We start from the raw sequence: 23,377 nt of genomic DNA on the forward strand, positions 1-23,377 counted from the left end.
TGCAACTGCTGTTAGAGTGCAGTATAACTTAATATTAAGTTATTCTTCAATTACTGTGTCCAAAATATCACAGTCAACTGCAGTTACTGCACATTTACTGTAGTTTCAAAACTGCAAATCTTTTTTGTAAGGAAATTAACTTAAGCATGCTTAATTAAATAGATATTCAATGTCTGATTTGTTATTGTTACCCATCTACAAACCATGGCCTTTCTTTAAGGCTTTTGAAAAGCTCCCTGATCTTTGTAGTTGAATCTGTGCTTTACTTGACTGAGGGACCTTGCAGATGTTGTATGTATGGGGGACAGCAAAAAAAAGTCAACTGCCCCTCAGGCCATTTAAAAACAACCATTATTTCTAGTGTCAAAATCTGGGTTTGGCGGATGCCAGGAGAATGCTACCTGCCCCAATGCATAGTGCTTACTGTAAAATTTGGTGGAGGTGGGAATAATGGTCTGGGGTGGGAATAATGGTCTGGGGATGATTTTAATGGTTTGGGCTGGGCCCCTTAGTTCCAGGGAAGGGAAATCTTAACGCTACAGCATACTAGACGATTCTGTGCTTCCAACTTTGTGGCAACAGTTTTTGGGAACGCTTTTCCTGTTTCAGCATGATAATGCCCCCATGCACAAAGCGAGGTCGATACAGAAATGGTTTGTCGAGATCGGTGTGGAGGAACTTGACTGGCCTGCAGAGCCCTGACCTCAACCCCATCAAACACCTTAGGGATGAATTTGAGGCCTAATTGTCCAACATCCGTGTCTGACTTCACTAATGCACTTGTGGCTGAATGGAAGCAATTCCCTGCAGCAATGTTCCAACATCTAGTGGAAAGCCTTCACAGAAAAGTGGAGGCTGTTATAGATACAACTGGGGACCAACTCCATATTAATGCCCAAGGTTTTGGAATGAGATGTTCCACGAGCAGGTGACCAAATACTTTTGGTCATGTAGTGTATTGAAATGTGTAATTCGCACTCTGACCTGAGAAAGGCAGCAATACAGCATCTCGTTTGCTGGAAACGCAAATGAAGAAGAGCGAAAACGGAAGTAAACAATGACCAAGAAGCACTTCCACGTCAGCGTTTTTATTGTTATTTTAGACGTTTATTAACACGAGGGAACTCAAAATATGACTAATTTAACTGCACAGCATCACATACTTACCCGATGTTGTATTTAATTCGCGTTGGTTTAAGGACTTGGTTGATAGACGTTATATAGGTAACGCTAGCCAGCTAACGTTAGCTAAAAGTAACAATGGCTAACTGTATGGTTTTTCACTCTCAAATAGCCTCCATCATGGAGGTGCTAGCGAATTCAGCCGTGGCAGATATCTGTAAACTCGTAGACGACGACTATGCAGTGTTTCGTTTGGAAATAACTCAAAGCCAGAAAGAAAACAGGGCATTGCGGAGGAAACTTCAGCTAATGGAACTGAAGATGGCACGGGAGCGCGCAGAAAGGACAATCCGAGAGCGCGCCCTCGCCAGTCGTCCCAGTAGTGTCAAGATCCTCGATCGATACAGAGGAATGGCAAGAGGTACATTTTGTAGAAGGCCGATGCTTCGGGGCCTGTCGCCCGGTTCTCCTCTGCGCACGTGTGTTCAGATGTGTTGTCCAGAATTTGGTCTTGGACAGTTTTTGGATAGTATGCAATACTTAGCCTTATTACTTACCTATCATCCACAACTTTTTTATTTGAGCTTTGTTTGTTTTACGAGGCAGGCCAATTATGAACAAATTATTCTTGCACAAAGACAAGATCATATTCCAAGTAGATTATTGATTTACTGAATGTCCTATTATCATACTCAAAAAGAATGTGACACATGGAACATAATCAATCAATAAATAGTATATCAAGAAGTCATAAGAAGTGTTACTTGTGGCCTTTGAGTAACTGGAGAGAGGGATGGTGGAGAGGTCTCCAGGGGACTCTGCAGTGCAGTGGTGGGGTTCTCATAGTGGCCTTTGAGTAACAGAAGAGAGGGATGGTGGAGAGGTCTCCAGGGGACTCTGCAGTGGCAGTGCAGTGGTGGGGTTCTCATAGTGGCCTTTGAGTAACAGGACAGAGGGATGGTGGAGAGGTCTCCAGGGGACTCTGCAGTGGCAGTGCAGTGGTGGGGTTCTCATAGTGGCCTTTGAGTAACAGGAGAGAGGGATGGTGGAGAGGTCTCCAGGGGACTCTGCAGTGGCAGTGCAGTGGTGGGGTTCTCATAGTGGCCTTTGAGTAACAGGACAGAGGGATGGTGGAGAGGTCTCCAGGGGACTCTGCAGTGACAGTGCAGTGGTGGGGTTCTCATAGTGGCCTTTGAGTAACAGAAGAGAGGGATGGTGGAGAGGTCTCCAGGGGACTCTGCAGTGGCAGTGCAGTGGTGGGGTTCTCATAGTGGCCTTTGAGTAACAGGACAGAGGGATGGTGGAGAGGTCTCCAGGGGACTCTGCAGTGGCAGTGCAGTGGTGGGGTTCTCATAGTGGCCTTTGAGTAACAGGACAGAGGGATGGTGGAGAGGTCTCCAGGGGACTCTGCAGTGCAGTGGTGGGGTTCTCATAGTGGCCTTTGAGTAACAGAAGAGAGGGATGGTGGAGAGGTCTCCAGGGGACTCTGCAGTGGCAGTGCAGTGGTGGGGTTCTCATAGTGGCCTTTGAGTAACAGGAGAGAGGGATGGTGGAGAGGTCTCCAGGGGACTCTGCAGTGGCAGTGCAGTGGTGGGGTTCTCATAGTGGCCTTTGAGTAACTGGAGAGAGGGATGGTGGAGAGGTCTCCAGGGGACTCTGCAGTGCAGTGGTGGGGTTCTCATAGTGGCCTTTGAGTAACAGAAGAGAGGGATGGTGGAGAGGTCTCCAGGGGACTCTGCAGTGGCAGTGCAGTGGTGGGGTTCTCATAGTGGCCTTTGAGTAACAGGACAGAGGGATGGTGGAGAGGTCTCCAGGGGACTCTGCAGTGGCAGTGCAGTGGTGGGGTTCTCCTAGTGGCCTTTGAGTAACAGGACAGAGGGATGGTGGAGAGGTCTCCAGGGGACTCTGCAGTGGCAGTGCAGTGGTGGGGTTCTCATAGTGGCCTTTGAGTAACAGGAGAGAGGGATGGTGGAGAGGTCTCCAGGGGACTCTGCAGTGGCAGTGCAGTGGTGGGGTTCTCATAGTGGCCTTTGAGTAACAGGACAGAGGGATGGTGGAGAGGTCTCCAGGGGACTCTGCAGTGGCAGTGCAGTGGTGGGGTTCTCATAGTGGCCTTTGAGTAACAGAAGAGAGGGATGGTGGAGAGGTCTCCAGGGGACTCTGCAGTGGCAGTGCAGTGGTGGGGTTCTCTTCTCCGCTGATGAAAAGTTGGCTTTTGCAGCAACCTGCTTTCATCTGCATCAGCAGACCTTGGGTGTGTGTGGACACAGACGCACACGTGCATGCAATGCACACACACTTTTTGTTCACAAACATTCTGCCTTTCTCATCTTCAGTCCATTTCTCCATCCATCTCTCACCACCAGCCGACACTTCAGAGTCGACGTTGAACTGTATTTACGACCTCGTCTAAACCCATTTCAGTCCAGCGGTATTGAGCTGTATTGTGTTGTATATTGAGCTGTATTGATCGACAGTCTTGTAAAGATGGGGGGGGGGGGGTGACTGGGACAGGCAATGGAACATCCGTAACGTTTTGTTATGAAACCTGTTTGTAACACGTTACATCGGATCATCTTGAAACGTTCTCTGTAACTTTCATCAAGGTTTTCTATGGTCTGTAATTGGTTTCTCACCGTTTCAGCGTTATGGTGTAACATCCATAACGGATCCATATTGTGTGTGCTTGCTTTGAGATGTATTCTTCAGACCTTTACTGGTGCAATTGTCTGGAAAACGAGGTGCTCTCGTTAAGATTCTCTTGGAAAATATGAAATGCATTTGTCATATGGCGGTACTATACTGAACAGAAAATATAAACGCAACATGTAAAGTGTTGGTTTCATGAGCTGAAATAAAAAGAGCTGAGACATTTTCAATACACACAAAGAGCATATTTCTCTCATGTTGTGTACAAATTTGTTTACATCCAGTCCACCTGATGCAAGATAATTTAATGTTCATTTCTTTACCATAAGCCGCCTCCAACGTTGTAGAGAATGTGGCAGTACGTCCAACTGGTCTAACAACCGCAGACCACGTGTATGGAGTAGTGTGGGTGAGCGGTTTGCTGATGTCAACGTTGTGAACTGAGTGCCCCATGGTGGCGGTGGGGTTATGGTATGGGCAGGCATAAGCTACAGACAATGAACACAATTGCATTTTATCGATGGCATTTGAACGCACAGCAATAGCGTGACGAGATCCTGAGGCCCATTGTTGTGCCATTCATCCTCATCGCGATCACCTCATGTTTTGAGCATGATACTGCACGGCCTCATGTCGTAATATTAGGAAGTTGCTCCTAATGTCTGGTATATATTAAGATAAAGTATCTATTAGGGTGTGGTGCCTGGCTGTGTATACTATTCAGCCTACCTAATGATTATGCAATCCTAAGGTACTATATCTTCTGCTGACATTTTAAAGCATTCCAAATGACAACAAATGTGTTATGATAGAATGCCATGAACACATCTTTATGATTTAAATGTTTATTTCAGACTCTGTAGCATCCATAACGGAGGGTTACTTAAGAATGACAAACTCCCAGACTTTTGCTAATACAGTGCCTTGCAAAAGTATTAATTCCCCTTGGTGTTTTTCCTATTTTGTTGCATTACATTACATTATAAATAGATTTTTATTTCCATTTCATGTAATGGACATGCACAAAATAGTCCAAATTGGTGAAGTGAAGAAAAAAAAACTTAAAAAAAAATGAAAGGTGGTGCCTGCATATGTCTTCACCCACCTTGCTATGACGGCCCTACATGAGATCTGGTGCAACCAATTACCTTCACAAGTCACATAATTAGTTAGATTGCACACAGGTGGACTTTATTTAAGTGTCACATGATCTCAGTGTATATATACACACCTGTTCTGAAAGGCCCCAGAGTCTGCAACACCACTAAGCACAGGGCACCACCAAGCAAGCGGCACCATGAAGAACCAGGAGCTTTCCAAACAGGTCAGGGACATAGTTGTGGAGAAGTACAGATCAGGGTTGGGTTATAAAAAAATATCAGAAACTTTGAACATCCCACGGAACACCATTAAATCCATTATATAAAAATAAAAAATATGGCACCACAACAAACCTGCCAAGAGAGGGCCGCCCACCAAAACTCAGTCACCACCTTCCGGAGACACCTGAAACCCCACCTCTTCAAGGAATACCTAGGATAGGATAAAGTAATCCTTCTCACCCCCCCCCCCCTTAACTGATTTAGATGCACTATTGTAAAGTGGCTGTTCCACTGGATGTCAGAAGGTGAATTCACCAATTTGTAAGTCGCTCTGGATAAGAGCGTCTGCTAAATGACTTAAATGTAATGTAAATGTAATAATGTACACTATACAATTGAGCATTGACAGTACATCATTTAACCACCCCTTTTACCCAATCATTTTCTCAGGTGAAGGACATCTCACTGGAGGCCACAGGAGCTTTGCGAAGCCAGCGGGACACAACGCGTGGAGAGATGACCAACCCATATCTATAGATGAGGAGAGTGGAACCTCAACCCAGCATGTTATTGTGATAGAGGTTAGTGTAATAGTGTTGCATTAAAAGTTACAGTACATCAAATTTGGCCTGTTTTATTTCAGAAAGGCTCCACATAGCTATTAATTTGCACACATGTGCATCCTAATGTACAGTGCCTTGCGAAAGTATTCGGCCCCCTTGAACTTTGCGACCTTTTTCCACATTTCAGGCTTCAAACATAAAGATATAAAACTGTATTTTTTTGTGAAGAATCAACAACAAGTGGGACACAATCATGAAGTGGAACGACATTTATTGGATATTTCAAACTTTTTTAACAAATCAAAAACTGAAAATTGGGCGTGCAAAATTATTCAGCCCCTTTACTTTCAGTGCAGCAAACTCTCTCCAGAAGTTCAGTGAGGATCTCTGAATGATCCAATGTTGACCTAAATGACTAATGATGATAAATACAATCCACCTGTGTGTAATCAAGTCTCCGTATAAATGCACCTGCACTGTGATAGTCTCAGAGGTCCGTTAAAAGCGCAGAGAGCATCATGAAGAACAAGGAACACACCAGGCAGGTCCGCACGCACGTAAAGTGTCAACCTGTATTTATTCATGATTTGAAAAATAATTGTCTTAACATTAACAATGATTCATATTTGTGCATATTTAAGTGATATTAAATGTGGATTTAAAACAGAATCTATATATGGTGTTATTTCATGGGGGACTGAGGTCTATATACAGGAACACTTCCTCCTCCACCTACTCTATTGGTCCCAATGCAATACACTGTAGGCCTATAAATTACATATTGGCTTGTAGAGAAATAAACTATTCTATGTGTAGAGGTAAAATTCAGGTTGGGAGTACTCAGTATGTTCTGTAGAGACCACCTTCCAATGCCCCAAGTCCTTCTGTTCACCCGATCCAGAATTCCTTACAATCAAGTGCCGGCCAATTTCCCTACCAAGAGAATTCTCGTCAGTTATAGTCACAGCTGTGTACATTCACCCTCAAGCAGACGCCAAGACGGTCATCATGGAACTTCACTGGACAAAATGCAAACTGGAAACCATACATCCCAAGGCTGCATTTATTGTAGCTGGGGATTTTATCAAAGCAAATTTGAGAACAAGTCTACCTAAATTCTTCCAGCATATTGACTGTGCTACACGCATGCTCAATACCCTCGACCACTGCTTTTCTAGTTTCCGTGATGCATACAAAGCCCTCCCCCACCATGCCTTTGGCAAATCTGACCACGGCACCATCTTGCTCCTTCGGTCTTATAGGCAGAAACTCAAACAGAATGTACCAGTGACGAGAACCATTCAACGCTGGTCCGACCAATCGGAAGCAACGCTTCAAGCTTGTTTTGATCACGCAGACTGGAATATGTTCCGGTCAGCCTCCGAGAACAACATCGACCTATACGCTGACTCAGTGAGTGCGTTTATAAAAAAGTGCATTGGAGATGTGGTACCCACTGTGACTATTAAAACCTACCCTAAACAGAAACTGTGTATTGATGGTGGCATTGTACAAAACTGAAAGCGCGATCCACTGCATTTAACCATGGAAAGAGGTCTGGGAATATGTCTGAATATAAGCTATTCCCTCCGCAAGGCAATCAAACATGTGAAATGCCAGTACAAGGACAAGGTGGAGTCGCAATTCTACGGCTCAGACACAAGACGCATGTTGCAGGGTCTACAGAAAATAACGGACTACAAAAAGAAATCCAACCACGTCACGGACACCGACGTCACGCTTCCAGACAAACTGGAAGTTGTGACGTCGGTGTCCGTGACGTGTATTATCCGCTTTGAGGATAATACTGTGTCACCGTCGTGGCCCGCTAAAAAGGACTGCCACCCCACCCCCCCGACACGAGTAAAACATTTAAATGTGTTAACCCTCGAAAGGCTGCTGGCCCAGATGGCATACCGAGCCGCATCTTCAAAGCATTCCCAGACCAGCTGGCTGGTGTGTTCAATCACTCACTATCCCAGTCTATTGTCCCCACATGCTTAAAAATGGCTAACATTGTTCCAGTACCCAAGAAAGCAAAGATAACTGAACTAAACTGAACTTGAGAGACTAGTCAAGGATCATATCACCTCCACCTTACCGGCCACCCTAGACCCACTTCAGTTTGCATACCGCCCCAACAGGTCCACAGACAACGCAATCGCCATCACACTGCACACTGCCCTATCCCATCTGGACAAAAGGAATATCTATGTAAGAATGCTGTTCATTGACTACAGCTTAGCATTCAACACCATAGTACCCTCCAAGCTCATCATCAAGCTGGAGGCCCTGGGTCTCAACCCGTCCTGTGCAATTGTGTCCTGGACTTTCTGACGGGCCACCCCGAGGTGGTGACGGTAGGAAACAACATCTCCACTTCGCTAACCCTCAACACTGGGGCCCCACAAGTGTGCGTGCTCAGCCCCCTCCTGTACTCCCTGTTCACCCACGACTGCATGGCCATGCACGCCTCCAACTTAATCATGTTTGCAGACGACACAATAGTAGTGGCCTTGATTACCAACAAAGACGAGACAGCCTACAGGGAGGAGGTGAGGGCACTCAGGAGTGTGGTGTCAGGAAAACAACTCTTACTCAACGTCAACAAAACACAGGAGATGATCGTGGACTTCAGGAAACAGCAGAGGGAGCACACCCCTATCCACATCGAAGAGACAGCAGTAGAAAGGTGGAACGTTTTAAGTTCCTCGGTGTACACATTACAGACAAACTGAAATGGTCCACTCACACAGACAGTGTGGTGAAGAAGGCGCAACACCACCTCATGAGGCTGAAGAAATTTGGCTTGTCACCTAAAACCTTCACCAACTTTTACAGATGCATAATCGAAAACATCCTGTCGGGCTGTATCATAGCCTGGTACCGGAAACTGCACCGCCCTCAACTGCAAGGCTCTCCAGAGGGTGGTGCGGTCTGCACAACGCATCACCGGGGGTGAACTACCTGCCCTCCATGACACTTACAGCACCCGATGTCACAGGAATGCCAAAAAGGACAACAACTACTCGAGCCACAGCCTGTTCACCCACTGACATCACAATTGACGGTCCATCAGCAGGCAATTAAGTATGCCAGGCAGCCTTTTCAGCGTTAGTTTTTTTTAAAGTATGCTAAGTAGTGAGAGGGTTTTGTTCATGCAGGAACAGTCGTGTGCTTTTTTTTTAGAGAACTGTGTAGGTTAAAAGGAAGAATAAACCAATATCATGATATGCCTCACTCATATCAATATCAAATGGTATCGATATTATATAAAATTATCGATATTGGTGCCCACCACTACGATTTCCTCATCTGATAAACCTCTACTACAACTTTGTCACTATGTGGTAGTATTCATTCCCAATATCTTGGGTGGCTGCACCACTGACACTCTTGGAGACCTCCTTATCCTCAAAAGTGTGTACATTTTGCATATTAAGTTGGCAGCCTGAGGGTCTTCTCTGAGCAGTTGACATTCCCTCATTTAAACTCTCTACAGGCAGTAGGTTTTGTAGCTGGGCCTCATATACATTCTCTGTTTGTACCATTTTGTTTAATTTCACCTTGTCACTAGCAATAGAATGTATAAATATGACCTCTATTCTTGTCCCAAATATGACTAAGATTTGACACAACGTTTAGTGACAAACAGTTTTCCAATCCGCCATTGCAAAGTTTTCGCAACTTCCTCCCAAAATTGGAAATTAAATGTTTCATTATGCTGCATAACAGAATGTATTGCCGTTGAAATAGCATGGTAACCCAAAAATGTATTTAAAAAATGAATTATGATTAACTTTCTGGTCCTCGCCAACATCCCTGCCACCCCCATACAATTTGTTTCAGATTTGGTGGTTCAACAGCATTATTTTCATTTCTCATCTGTTGTGTCCAGTTATTCAGATCTATGCATTTATCAGTACGGTCTAGAGGTCGACCGATTAATCGGAATGGCTGATTTCAAGTTTTCATAACAATCGGAAATCGTTATTTTTGGACACCGATTTGGCCGATTTTTATTTTTTACACCTTTATTTAATCTTTAACTAGGCAAGTCAGTTAAGAACACATTCTTATTTTCAATAATGGCCTAGGAACGGTGGGTTAACTGCCTTGTTCAGGGGCAGAACGACAGATTTTTAGTCCAACACTCTAACCACCTGCCTCTCATTGCACTCCACGAGGAGACTGCCTGTTACGCGAATGCATTAAGCCAAGGTAAGTTGCTAGCTAGCATTAAACTTATCTTATATAAAACAATCAATCATAATCACTAGTTAACGACACATGATTGATGATACTACTATTTTATTTAGCGTGTCCTGCGTTGCATATAATCAATGCGGTGTGTATCGTTGCTCCAATGTGTACCTAACCATAAACATCAATACCTTTCTTAAAATCAATACACAGAAGTATATATTTTTAAACCTGCATATTTAGCTAAAAGAAATCCAGGTTAGCAGGCAATATAAACCAGGTGAAATTGTGTCACTTCTCTTGCGTTCATTGCACTCAGAGTCAGTGTATATGCAACAGTTTGGGCCGCCTAATTTGCCAGAATTTTACGTAATTATGACATAACATTGAAGGTTGTGCAATGTAACAGACTTATGGATGCCACCGGTTAGATAAAATACAGAACGGTTCCGCATTTCACTGAAAGAATAAACGTCTTGTTTTCGAGATGATAGTTTCCGGATTCGACCATATTAATGACCTAAGGCTCGTATTTCTGTGTGTTATCATGTTATAACTAAGTCTATGATTTGATAGAGCAGTCTGACTGAGTGATGGTAGGCAGCAACAGGCTCTTAAGCATTCATTCAAACAGCACTTTTGTGCGTTTGCCAGCAGCTGTTTATGACTTCAAGCCTATCAACTCCCGAGATTAGGCTGGTGTAACCGATGTGAAATGGCTAGCTAGTTACCGGGGTGCGTGCTAATAGCGTTTCAAACTTCACTCGCTCTGAGACTTGGAGTGGTTGTTCCCCTTGCTCTGCATGGGCCACGGCTTTTGTGGAGCAATGGGTAACGCTGCTTCGAGGGTGGCTGTTGTCGTTGTGTTCCTGGTTCGAGCCCAGGTAGGAGCAAGGAGAGGGACGGAAGCCATACTGTTACACTGGCAATACTAAAGTGCCTATAAGAACATCCAATAGTCAAAGGTATATTAAATACAAATGCTATAGAGAGAAATAGTCCTATAATTCCTATAATAACTACAACCTAAAAACCTGGGAATATTGAAAACTCGTGTTAAAAGGAACCACCAGCTTTCATATATTCTCATGTTCTGAGCAAGGAACTTAAACGTTAGCTTTCTTACATGGCACATATTGCACTTTTACTTTCTTCTCCCAACACTTGGTTTTTGCATTATTTAAACCAAATTGAACATGTTTCATTATTTATTTGATGCTAAATTGATTTTATTGGTGTATTATATTAAGTTAAAATAAGTGTTCATTCAGTATTGTTGTAATTGTCATTATTACAAATACATTTTTTTAAATCGCCCGATTAATTGGTATCGGCTTTTTTTGGTCCTTCAATAATCGGTATCGGCATTGAAAAATCATAATCGGTCGACCTCTAGTACGGTCCTCTCCACAGTTAACTTTCACCACAGACAACAGCATCAAAATCAATCAGTACAGTTAAATCCTGCTTTAGCACTAGGTCCACCCTTTACCAGCCCCTCCACAGATGCAGTATATTGCATTTTATGGACAAATCAAAAATGATTTTCTGAAGAAGCCTTTGACTTGCCTCGTGAAGTGCCACCATACACAGCACAGCCATTAGTTAGACAGCACAAAAATGTTTACATCAGCAAGAGCAGGGAAGGCCGGGGCTCATGATTGGAATATCACTTGCAGTGTAGCCTAGTTTTTATTTACACCATCCCAGCAGCGCAAAAACTCGGGAACGAAGTTCGACGCATAACTTTTCCCTGTGCTTCTCCGAGCATGCACTTTGTACAGCCTAGGCCTATAGCCTGTTATAAACTGGGTGGTTTCGAGCCCTGAAAGCTGATTGGCTGAAAGCCATGGTATATCAGACTGTATACCACGGGTATGACAAAACATTTATTTTTACTGCTCTAATTACGTTGGTAACCAGTTTATCATAGCAATAAGGCACCTCGGGGGTTTGTGATATATGCCCAATACACCACGGCTAAGGGCTGTGTCCTAGCATTCCGCGTTGCATCGTGCCTAAGAACAGCCCTTAGCCGTGGTATATTGGCCATATACCACCCCCTCCATATACCACAGCCCCCACAGTTTATCAAGTTCATGCACATTTTTTTGTTGAGACGGGTATGTGTGGTTTTCATATGGTGTCATTTAAAACTTGTTTGTTTAATGAACACAAAATGGGACGTTTTATTCAGACTTTCATTGAGACTCTATTTAGTATGCATCACATCTGATCTCAGTCTATTCTGCATAAACATGACAGCGCTATATAACCAATATACACTTAAAAATATATCCACACACTAACAAACACCTACTGTACACGTCAAAATGTACATCACAACATCTTATGTCCACCATGATGGGTTTAACAATGAAGTCATTCTGTAACTACAGTATAGGACTCAAACAGTGGGGATGGGTAAACACTCCATGTTGAAAGTGTGGTTATTATCTGTGTTTACGTACCTGAGGGAGTGCATTTCTGTGTAATCTGTATCACCTGTCTCTTCCAGGAGGAGGAGAGTCCAGAGGCGCTGCTGGTGAAGGAGGAGGGGTGTGAGGAGGGTCTGGGGAACCCTGAGGGGACCATGGTCATGGAGGACAACCAGACAACACCTCCTCCTGAACCCACAGAGGAACCAGCTGAGCAGCACAGGACCACACACAGTCTCGCTGAGGTGAGCCCACTGTGAACTACTGTCGGAATGATAGGTCAGGATCTGTATCCACAAAGATCAGAGTGCTGATCTTGGATCAGTTTTGCATTTGCCTTTTAGATCTTAATGAATAAGACTATATAGACAAGTGGGGGATCAGCACTCTTACTCTTAGATGCTTTGTGGTGTTAGGTTCTTATTTTCAGAGTAAATAACTCGACGGACACTAGAGAAGCTTAACCAAACAGCTGGATTCAGACAAAAGACATTTCACACAAGCACTGATATTTAACCCTTTCTCCTAGGCTGAGTCTCCTCCTACCCATCTCCTACCCATCTGTACAAACATTGTTCTTTACTGCTAGGCAGGACACTAGTGATATGGGCCATAAACTTCTATTTCTCCCTTAAGCTGACCTGACCTCAACCCCCCCTCCGTCACTAATCCATGGCTCTCTTCCCTTATCAATGCCTGCCACATGTAATCGCTTCCCAGCACTCAACACATTCCGAGCTTAATTGCACACACTATGTACCTTCCTCCTATAACCCTTAACTTCTGGTGTAGACCCTCTAAACCTCAGCACTCCATCAGTGACATGAATAAGTATATTTCACATTCTCAAAACCCAACAGTGGATACGGGCCCAGGTCTTGATTCATGTTGTCTTAAGTGTGGGACCATGTCTTTGAATTATCAAACCATTAAAGACTGTTAACTAATCAAATCAATTAACACGTTTGCATAGTACTCATAGCAATCCCTCATTCTTGATCCAACATCCTCTCACTCTGTATCCTTTACAGTCAGTAGACATGGAGGATGGGAAGCCTGATCTGCTGCAGGTCAAAGAGGAGGCATTAGAAGACGGACCAGAGAGCATTGATCTGCTGAGTGGAATAAAGATGGGGGAGCAAGGTAAGGGAGAAATACATATACAGAACATAATAGATATACTTCAATGGGAATAGTGGTGCACTTACATAAAATGAAATCAATTTTATATTTACATAAAAAAACAATGTATGAACTTGACCAGGTAATTGACCAAAAAAAACACATATGTAAAGTTTTCTCTGCCATGTTTATTTTATAACCTCTTTCTGCAGGTGGTTGGTTGGAGGATGACAGAGGAGACTGGGCGGCCATCTTGGATTCCCAGACCCAGACAGGTGCCGCCAAGGGCCCGCGGGACAACATAGTGGAGGTCAGTGGATGGGACAGCGTCCTCAACTTTGGGCTGGGGAACAACACTGTTAACCACAACCAGAAACAGACAGTAGAACACAAAACCACGTCTGAACTTAGTCTCCATGACAACAGACTTGCTGAGACCAGGGCGAGGCGTGGATTTGGTCCGCGGGGATGGGGAGGTGTCCGTAAGGGGTAGGAGAGAACAGACACAGACTCTGCTAGCGATGCTCCGTCCTGTTCCTATAGTTGTGATTCAGAATGATGACTCCTCAGGTTAACCCCCTAACAGTCTTCCTTCTATAGGATCTATCAACTGGAACATGGACCCTGTGACATCACAGACACTACCTGGCCTTTGTTCTCCTCACACTCACCTATTGTTAAACCAGACCTCAGACAATGCCAGTGCCTCAACACTAAATGGATACACAAGCCCATTGACAAATGACAGTAGTAGTAACACCGTCAGTAGATCTGGTGGAAAAGAGAAGCGTTTCCCGTGGGAAAGTCTTCAGTTTCCCTAAACAGGTGGAGCTCCACCAAAGGCTACACATGGGTTTCTCCTGCTCGTTCAACCTGAAGAGGCACCAGAGGGTCCACACAGGGGAGAAAACCTACAGCCGCACCCAGTGTGAGAAGAGGTTCTCCCACCTGAAGATCATCTTAAGGTCCATACAGGAGAGAGAATGTTTGCCTGTACGCACTGCAGGAAGAGGTTGTCAGAGAGGAGCTACCTCAGGATACACCAGCAGAAAATGCTCATGGCCAATGTATAGTGTATGTAGTACTAGTTAGTTTGTAGTTAATTATGTTGGTTTTGGATGTATAAGGAACTGGACTGAGGGAAAAAATGAGTATGATGACATAAACCCCACTGATCTCATGAGCCTTATTAATACATACCCCAGTCCTTATTCCCTGTCCCCTCATCACTAACTGCAATGACTGCCTTTCCTCCTCCCTGGATACCCTCACTTCCCTCAAAACCCGCTCAGTCTCCTTCACCCACTGCTCCCTGGTACGCCGCCGAGATACGCCAGTTAAAAGCCAGTGGACGGCTGCAAGAGGACTGGTCTGGTATGTCGTTCTCAAGCATAAACAGATCACCTGTTAAAATATAAAAGAACGCCCTCTCAGCTGCAAGAACATCTTACTACTCCAACCTCATCAACTCTGGTAAAAACAACCAAAAAGTCCCCTTCTCCACAGCGAACTGCCTACTTCAGCCTCCTGACAGCTTCCCTGCAGACTCCTCCCCTGAACAGTGAAACAAGTTCCTGAAAATCCATGACATCCACCACCACCTACTTACACCAGTACAACCTCCGCATCCCCATAGATAGTTTCCCGGTCCCTCTGTCAACACAAGTCAAAAGCCTTGGTGTCACTCTGGACCGAAACCCTCATCCATGCCCTCGTCACTTCCCGTTTGGACTATTGCAACACTCTGCCTCTGAAACTCACCAACCGACTTCAACTGGTCCAGAACTCTGCTGCCAGAATCCTCACCTGCGCCAGATCAACCGATCACATCACACCAATCCTCATCAATCCACACTGGCTCCCTGTGCAATCCCGTATTAACTTTAAGACAGACACCTACAAAGCACCCCACAACCTGGCACCCACCTACCTCTCTGACCTTCAACCAGCACGTGCCCCTTCTGCTCCTCCTCTGCTGGTTTCCATTTCACCCCCCATTCACAGGTCAAATAAGTGGTGCTTATATTTGTCCTGTTTCACTGCATGTATTAGTGATTTACCAGTGTGAGTGTTAGATGTGAAATGGAAATATGTTTTTTTTTTATATATATCTGAGACACCCTGGGAGAGTGAGGTCACAGCCAGGGATCAGCCATTATTGCCGCCAATACTGGAGCAATTAGGGTTAAGTTCCTCGCTCATCGACAGATTTTTCAACTAGTCTGCTGAAGGATTCGAACCAACGACATTTTCGGTTACTGGCCCAATACTCTTAAATGCTAGGCTACCTGCCGCCTCTCCACCATGGTTGCCTGAACCTTCAACTGCTCTGCCTCAGGCTTTGGAATGCACCCCCCCCCCCACACACACACACACATACAATATGCAGATACAGTATTCTCATTCAAAAACCTCCTAAAAACACATCTCTTCAAGGATGCCTATAACCTATTGCCTGTGGTCTATCATTGACTCTGTCCTACTTAACCCCCCGACCCCCGCCTCTTCTCAGTATAGCTACAGTGCCTTGAAAGTATTCAGTTAACACCCTTTGACTTTTTCCACATTTTTGTTGTGTTACACAATTACATTGGCCTACAGACACAATACCCCCATAATGTCAAAGTGGAATTAAGTATTCAACCCCTTTGTTATGTCAAGCCTAAATACAGTTGAAGTCGGAAGTTTACATACACTTCGGTTGGAGTCATTAACTCATTTTTCAACCACTCCACAAATTTCTTGTTAGCAAACTATAGTTTTGGCAAGTCAGTTAGGACATCTACCTTGTGCATGACACAAGTCATTTTTCCAACAGTTGTTTACAGACAGACTATTTCACTTATAATTCACTGTATCACAATTCCAGTGGGTCAGAAGTTTACATACACTATGTTGACTGTGCCTTTAATCAGCTTGGAAAATTACAGAAAAGGATGTCATGGCTTTAGAAGCTTCTGATTGACATCATTTGTATTACAAGGCCTACCATCAAACTCAAGTGCCTCTTCTCTTTGCTTGACATCATGGGAAAATCAAAAGAAATCAGCCAAGACCTCAGAAAAAAATTGTAGACCTCCACAAATCTGGTTCATCCTTGGGAGCAATTTCTAAATGCCTGAGGGTACCATGTTCATCTGTACAAACAATAGTACGCAAGTATAAACACCATGGGACCACGCAGCCGTCATACCGCTCAGGAAGGAGACGCGTTCTGTCTCCTAGAGATGAACATACTTTGGTGACAAAAGTGCAAATCAATCCTAGAACAACAGCAAAGAGACCTGAAAATAGCTTTGCAGTGACGCTCCCCATCCAACCTGACAGAGCTTGAGAAGATCTGCAGAGAAGAATGGGAGAAATTCCCCAAATACAGGTGTGCCAAGCTTGTAGTGTCATACCCATACCCATTATTCTACTTGTCACTCGAGGCTGTAATCGCTGCCAAAGGTGCTTCAACCAAGTACTGAGTAAAGGGTCTGAATATTTCTGTTACTTATTTTTTATTTGCAAACAAATTACGGGGTATTATGGGGTATTGTGTGTAGATTAATGAGGGGGAAAAACAATTTAATCAATTTTAGAATAATGCTGTAACGTAACAAAATGTCAAAAGTTCTGAATACTTTCCTAATGCACTATATGTGTCCCCCTAACCCGCACCCAAAACCGGGTCCGTATCCTATTCCCAATCCTACCCCTTAAACATAAAACCTTACCCTAAACTGTATTCGTATCCTCTACCCAATCCCTCCCTCTTTTTATCTGACCTGTTTCATCTGGTCCTTTATTTAAATATTATTTGGATTGGTGCACTTGATTTTATGATCTTTCGTACAGGACTTTATTTAATGTAGGCCTACTTTTAATGTAAGATTTCCCTGAAAGGCATCTGCCAAATATAATGTATTATTATGATGATGAGGCAGAGTAGATTATATGGTGATGGTTGGTGTGATGGTTTCTGTAAAAATGCTTCACGGATGAAGAGTGACAACCTTAGGTTGATACTGGTGTTTTATCGTCAAATAATGAGAGTGCCTTAATTAATGTTTACTTTACTTCATTTTATCAACGCGAGGGTACCAGATTTACAGAAAAGGTCAAGTGTTACCATAGTGACAAAAGTTATTCAACTTGTCACATATAAATTTGTGCAATAAAAGTACTGTACTTCATGTTATGTGAGTATGTGTGACCATTTTGTTAAATACAACGTTAACTGGGTTTCGGCTACCTTGGCTATTTTTGTATCATTGCAGGGACTGAATTTCCCTTATCTCTCTCTAGTAGTCTGTCGGTTTCGACGATGACTACTCGTGGATGTCATTTCTGTTGTGGGTTTTTGAGTTGCTCGGAAGTCAGTTTTGAAGAGCAGACTGAAGCATGAGGGACAGACGTGCTTCTGGTGGTGTTGTGAGCGTGGTTGTGCGAGTATGGCGGCTTTTCTCTGGCTGCAGATAGTTGTTTCTGTCCTGCTCAAAGGATCGGGTAGAGGACATGTCTGTGAGTTGGCTGGGCTGGATATTGCAGAACTTGAGGTTGTGTTTTCGGTAGCCTCAATTCTGGTGCTGTTTAGCTTTCTGCAGTACCTCCAGGTTGGAGACCTTGTTTTGCCACCGGATACCCATAATTGATCTCAGAGATTGTGTATGGAATATCTCCAGCTGTTTGAAGTGGCGACTGTACAGGGTTCAAGTTTCACAGCCATACAACAGAGTTATGATGACTACCACATTGTAGATTTTCACTTTTGTGGAAAGAGTGATGGTGTTATCCTGTTCCTCAGCCTTCCCAATGACTGGCTTGCTTTCTGAATTCTGCTAGTTATTTCTGGGTCAAGTGAGCCGTCCTTGGAGATGGTGCTCCCCAGATATGTGAAGTGGGCGACATTCTGGAGCTCGGTTCCACTTAGGTGGATGCTGGAGACCACTGGGTTGGACAGGGGTGATGGTTGATGATTACAGTTTTTTTCCCAAGCTTTATCAAAGTTGTCTGATAAATACTGGAGGTCTGCCTCTGTGTGCGCAAGTAGGGCACAGTCATCAGCATAGAGGGTTCTTGTGGTTTGGTCTTTGCTCTTAGACTGCACAGGTTGTAGATTGAACCATCATCCCTGTATCTGATGTATATTCTTTGTTAAGGTCCTTCGTGGCGAGATTGAGGACAACAGTGAAAGAAGTTGAACAGCATCAGGCTCAAGATAAATCCTTGCTTGATGCCATTGGAGATAGGAAAAGCTTCAGAGATATCACCAACACAGTGGATCTGGCCTTGCATCGTGATGGAGTACATGGATAATGTTGACTAGTTTTTGCGGGCAGACAAATTTGTGGAGGATCTTCCATAATCCCCCTGTTCACCGTGTCAAAAGCCTTGGGTGAGATCTATGAACATGTAGTAGAGGTCCATCTTTTGCTCAATACATTTTTCTTGTATTTGCCTGATGATAAATATCATATCCACTGCACCCAGGCTTGAATCCATATTGCGCTTCTGGGAGGTTGTCTTCTGAGAGGTTCACCTATTGAGGATGACTCAGAATGACTCGATACCATGGGGATAGCTTTTTCAGTTTCCTCAAGTGTAGGGGGTTCGTCCAGGTGATGTTGGATGGCCTTTTGGGGCATCAGGTTTATGGTTGTGGGGTTGAAAGTGGATGGTCTGTTCAGGAGATTGCTTAAGTGTTCCACACACCTCTCTGCAATACTTGTTTCGTCTCTGATCTGAGGTGATGTGCAAGACTTCACCGGTCTCTAAATGGTTTTCAGGCATTCAAATAACTGTTTGGTGCAGTGTGTGTCTGCATACATTTGTGTGCATTCTGCTAGTCCCATCCACCATTGATCTTGCATCGATCTGAGCTGTTTCTGCAGTCTTCGCTGCAAGTGTTTGAACTTGTTTCCCTAGGAGCACGTCCCTTGGCACGTCCCAACCCCTGTATTTAGTCTTCATCGTTTGGTTCCCCTTTCCAGAAAAACATTCAGTGATGGTGCCATCGTCAGCTTACCTTGTTTCACTCAGAGCTGCTATGTCGATCTTACATCTGCTCAGTTCTCTGGACAGCAAGGGAGTTCTTCTCTCGTGATGTGTGACAGTTTTTTTTGTCCATTTATAACCTGGAAGCCAGGTGCACAAGTGTGTCGGAGGAAACACCATACACCTGGCAACCGTATCAGCGTGCATTGCACCCGGCCTGCCACAGCAGTCGCTAGTGCACGATGAGACAAGGACATCCCTGCTGTCCAAACCCACTCCTAACCCGGATGATGCTAGGCCAATTGTGCGCCGCCCCATGCGTCTCCCGGTTGCAGCCGGCTGCGACAGAGTCTGAACTCTGCGCCACTCTGGAGGCCCATTGCTTGTGTTTCTACCATTTGGGGACGATCTGCGAGCCACAGTAAGCTGGCCAGATTCAGTAGGGCAGGCAATTTCTAAGGCACCTTTTCTAGCCCCTTCCCTAGGTTAGGTTGAACAGTGCTGTCCTAAAAAGGGCTGCTCAGATATCCAAGGTGCTGCTGAACATTTTCTCTGTCCTGGTTACAAAGATGAGTGTCCAATATCCTGGAACGCCAACATACAGGTTCGTGGCTATGACTGCCAGTGAACATCTCTCCCTGTCCCTTCGCCATTCCTCCACTGTTGTAGGGCTGTGGTGTAAGCACGAGATACCTGCGTGTGAGTTGATTATAGTGGGAGAGCTGTTGCGCTGGGACAGTGCCACTCTCTCTGCGTCCAAAGCTAGGACCCAGAGTTGTCTGCAGTTATTTTCAGGACTCTCCAGAGATTTTTGACCGGGTTCAAGTCTGGACTCTGGCTGGGCCCCTCAAGGACATTCGGAGACTTGTCCCGAATCCACTCCTGCGTTGTCTATGCTGTGTGCTTAGGGTCGTTGTCCTGTTGGAAGGTGAACCTTCGCCCCAGTCTGAGGTCCTGAGCGCTCTGGAACAGGTTTTCATCAAGGATCTCTCTGTACTTTGCTCCGTTCATCTTTTCCTCGATCCTGACCAGTCTCCCAGTCCCTGCCGCTGAAAAGCATCCCCACAACATGGCGCTGCTACCATCATGCTTCAACGTAGGGATGGTGCCAGGTTTCCTCCAGACGTGACACTTGGCATTCAGACCAAAGAGTTCAATCTTAGTTTCATCACACCGGAGAGTCCTTTAGGTGCCTTTTGGAAAACTCCAAGTGGGCTGTCATGTGCCTTTTACTGAGGAGTGGCTTCCATCTGACCACTCTACCATAAAGGCCTGATTGGTGGAGTGCTGCAGAGGTGGTTGTCCTTCTGGAAGGTTCTCCACTCTGGAGCTCTGTCAGAGTGACCATCAGGTTCTTGGCCACGTCCCTGACCAAGGCCCTTCTCCCCCGATTGCTCAGTTTGGCAGGTCGGCCAGCTCTAGGAAGCGTCTTGGTGGTGCCAAACTTCTTCTATTTAAGAATGATGGAGGCCACTGTGTTCTTGGGGACCTTCAATGCTGCAGACATTTTTTGAGCACCCTTCCCCAGATCTGTGCCTCCACACAATCCTGTTTCGGAGCTTTATGGAGAATTTCTTCCACCTCATGGCTTGTTTTTTTGTTCTGACATGCCCTGTCAACTGTGGGATCTTATATAGACAGATGTGTGCCTTTCCAAATCATGTCCGAGCAATTGAATTTACCACAGGTGGACTCAAATCAAGTTATAGAAACATCTCATGGATGATCAATGGAAACAGGATGCCACTGAGCTCAATTTTGAGTGCCATAGCAAATGGTCTGAATACTTATGTAAATAAGGTATTTCTGTTTTTGTTTTTTATAAATGTGCAAACATTTCTAGAAATCTGTTTTGGCTTTGTCATCATGGCGTAGTGTGTATAGACTGAGGACTTTTATTTATTTAATCCATTTAATATAAGGCTGTAAAATAACAAAATGTGGAGAAAGGAAAGGGGTCTGAATACTTTTTGAATGCACAGTACATGGCTCCTCCTTTTGCTACACAGAGTTGCTTGGGGTTAGCCAGCGGCAGTAGCTGAAAGCATAAAGTAGCAAGCAACAAGCAGGCAGGCGGCAATCACTAACTACCACTACACTACGGCACTAGATGCATCACACACATGCAAAGTACTTATGTGAGTGTTTGTATTTAATTTCAACAAAATGGTCAAAGTTAACAATGTGTTGACTGACTTGGTTATTTTTGTATCATTGCAGGGACTGAGTTTCCATTATACTTAATATAGCAATTTTTTATAATAAACTCCAATGGCTCCATATTGTTGGGTACTTGAATCAGTGTTTAGAGATGGGCTTGACTGTGGTTAAAATTTTGTAATATCATGTCATGTTTCTGTGTCTACAATAAAGAGTTTCTTTTATATTAACCTTTATTTGCTCTTCTGTACAATTTGTGTTTACAGTCTGCAGTCCATGAGGACCTGCTGATATCCAGTGTTGCTGGCGGGAGAGACTGGACCTCTGAAGCGGCATGTCACAAAACCTGGCCCCTGATCAGGATCCTGGATCAGGAGCCGTCGCTCTTCCTCCCCGAGTCAGAACCGGAACCGAACCGCCAGTGGACAGGTGGACTGAACAACCTCAGTCCTGGTGGTCATCAGAGAGACGGAGGCTCCAGTCAGGGATCCAGTCTGCAGCCCAGACCCTTCTCTTCACAGTCTCAGTGCAGGGATGAAGCAGGGCCTGGGGCTGATAGAGATAGACCCTCCTGTTCCTATGATAAAAACACCACAGTATCCATGATGAACAGAGCAGGTCACCCTGGGCTTCAGCCTTCACAGAGAGTGGTGGGAGACCCCCCTGGTGGTAGTCTATCAGCAAGTTTGTCTTCTCCTTCAGGGTCTTGTCTAATGCCGAGTGACTGGGTTCATAGAAATCCTGGGCCTGGGTCTAGCCTTCCTCAGTTACCTCATGGTTACCCCACCAATACAGACCGGGTCAGGATGGGCATTCACCACGAGAAGTATTTAGCCTATAACATAGCACACAATCCCAGCAACACCCAAACAATGGCAAGTGGTCAAGGAGGGAGCTCAAAAACTCCTGCTTCTACCTCCTCTGGTGCCATTGGGTCACAACGTGGGAGGCCGAATATTAGGACTGACTGCGACAAGCCGTACAGCTGCGCCACATGTGGGAAGCACTTTACTAGGGCAAACTATTTGAAGGAGCATCAGACCGTTCACACCAAGGAGAGGCCTTTCAAGTGCAAACTATGTTACAAGAGCTTCCCCTTCCGGAGTAACCTCATCAGACATAGGAGTGTCCACAATGGGGAGAAATCATAGCAGTGTGGCTTGAGATGTACACAGGTGTTGTCAGGAAACCATTCTTTAGCTGACATAGTTATATTGTGAAGTGTCTTGGGGTAAGAGGGTAATTAACCACATACCCCTTATTAACTCTTTGTTAACTTGTCATTTGAAACAGGCTTGCGTAAATACCTGTTTTTAGAGAGACCATAAACCTAGGCTAAAACAAGAACAGTTGAAAATGTACCTTGCTGAGGTGATGATGGAATAAAGTTGTTCTATGACTTTCTACTCTATTCTTGTTAACACACTGTTTTTTCTAAACAAATTGCTCGCAGCTTGAAAGATACTGATCATAGCAGATTTGACATGCATTATAAGAAGCAGTACAGTATTTCAAAGAACAGCGAGCGTACCTTTTTAATTTAGCCACACCCTTTGAGCTTTGACGGCAACCAATGAGATCCTTTCTTTTCAGTGTTAACGGAAGTGGTGTGTCTTGATTTGTCTTGTTCTCTCTGGTCTTTTCTTATTTGGGCAAAAGTCCGTCCTTTGCAGTAGTGTAGGGTATATGCAGTTATCCACCTATACCCAAATATTTTTCAGTGTGCATTGAGTATACTCACTTCTTAATCCCCACGATGTGTATCATAGTAGTGCAGTGGAAGTATACGCTGCATCAATAAGGCTGATGGAACAGATCA

The 23,377-nt window shown here is 44.5% G+C and overlaps 1 protein-coding gene across 1 annotated transcript; it reads left to right on the top strand.

Annotated features, from left to right (window-relative positions):
- The first annotated feature begins 1,038 nt into the window (after positions 1-1,038).
- LOC135506858 (uncharacterized) lies at positions 1,039-22,969 on the top strand. The gene is made up of 6 exons (XM_064926263.1): positions 1,039-1,543; positions 5,544-5,674; positions 12,378-12,542; positions 13,329-13,440; positions 13,632-13,729; positions 21,825-22,969. The coding sequence occupies exons 1-6, from the start codon at positions 1,261-1,263 to the stop codon at positions 22,707-22,709; spliced, it is 1,674 nt and encodes a 557-aa protein (XP_064782335.1). The 5' UTR covers positions 1,039-1,260; the 3' UTR covers positions 22,710-22,969.
- The last annotated feature ends 408 nt before the right edge of the window (positions 22,970-23,377 follow it).

This window comes from Oncorhynchus masou, chromosome 20, assembly GCF_036934945.1.
Source record: "Oncorhynchus masou masou isolate Uvic2021 chromosome 20, UVic_Omas_1.1, whole genome shotgun sequence".
NCBI lineage: Eukaryota > Metazoa > Chordata > Actinopteri > Salmoniformes > Salmonidae > Oncorhynchus > Oncorhynchus masou.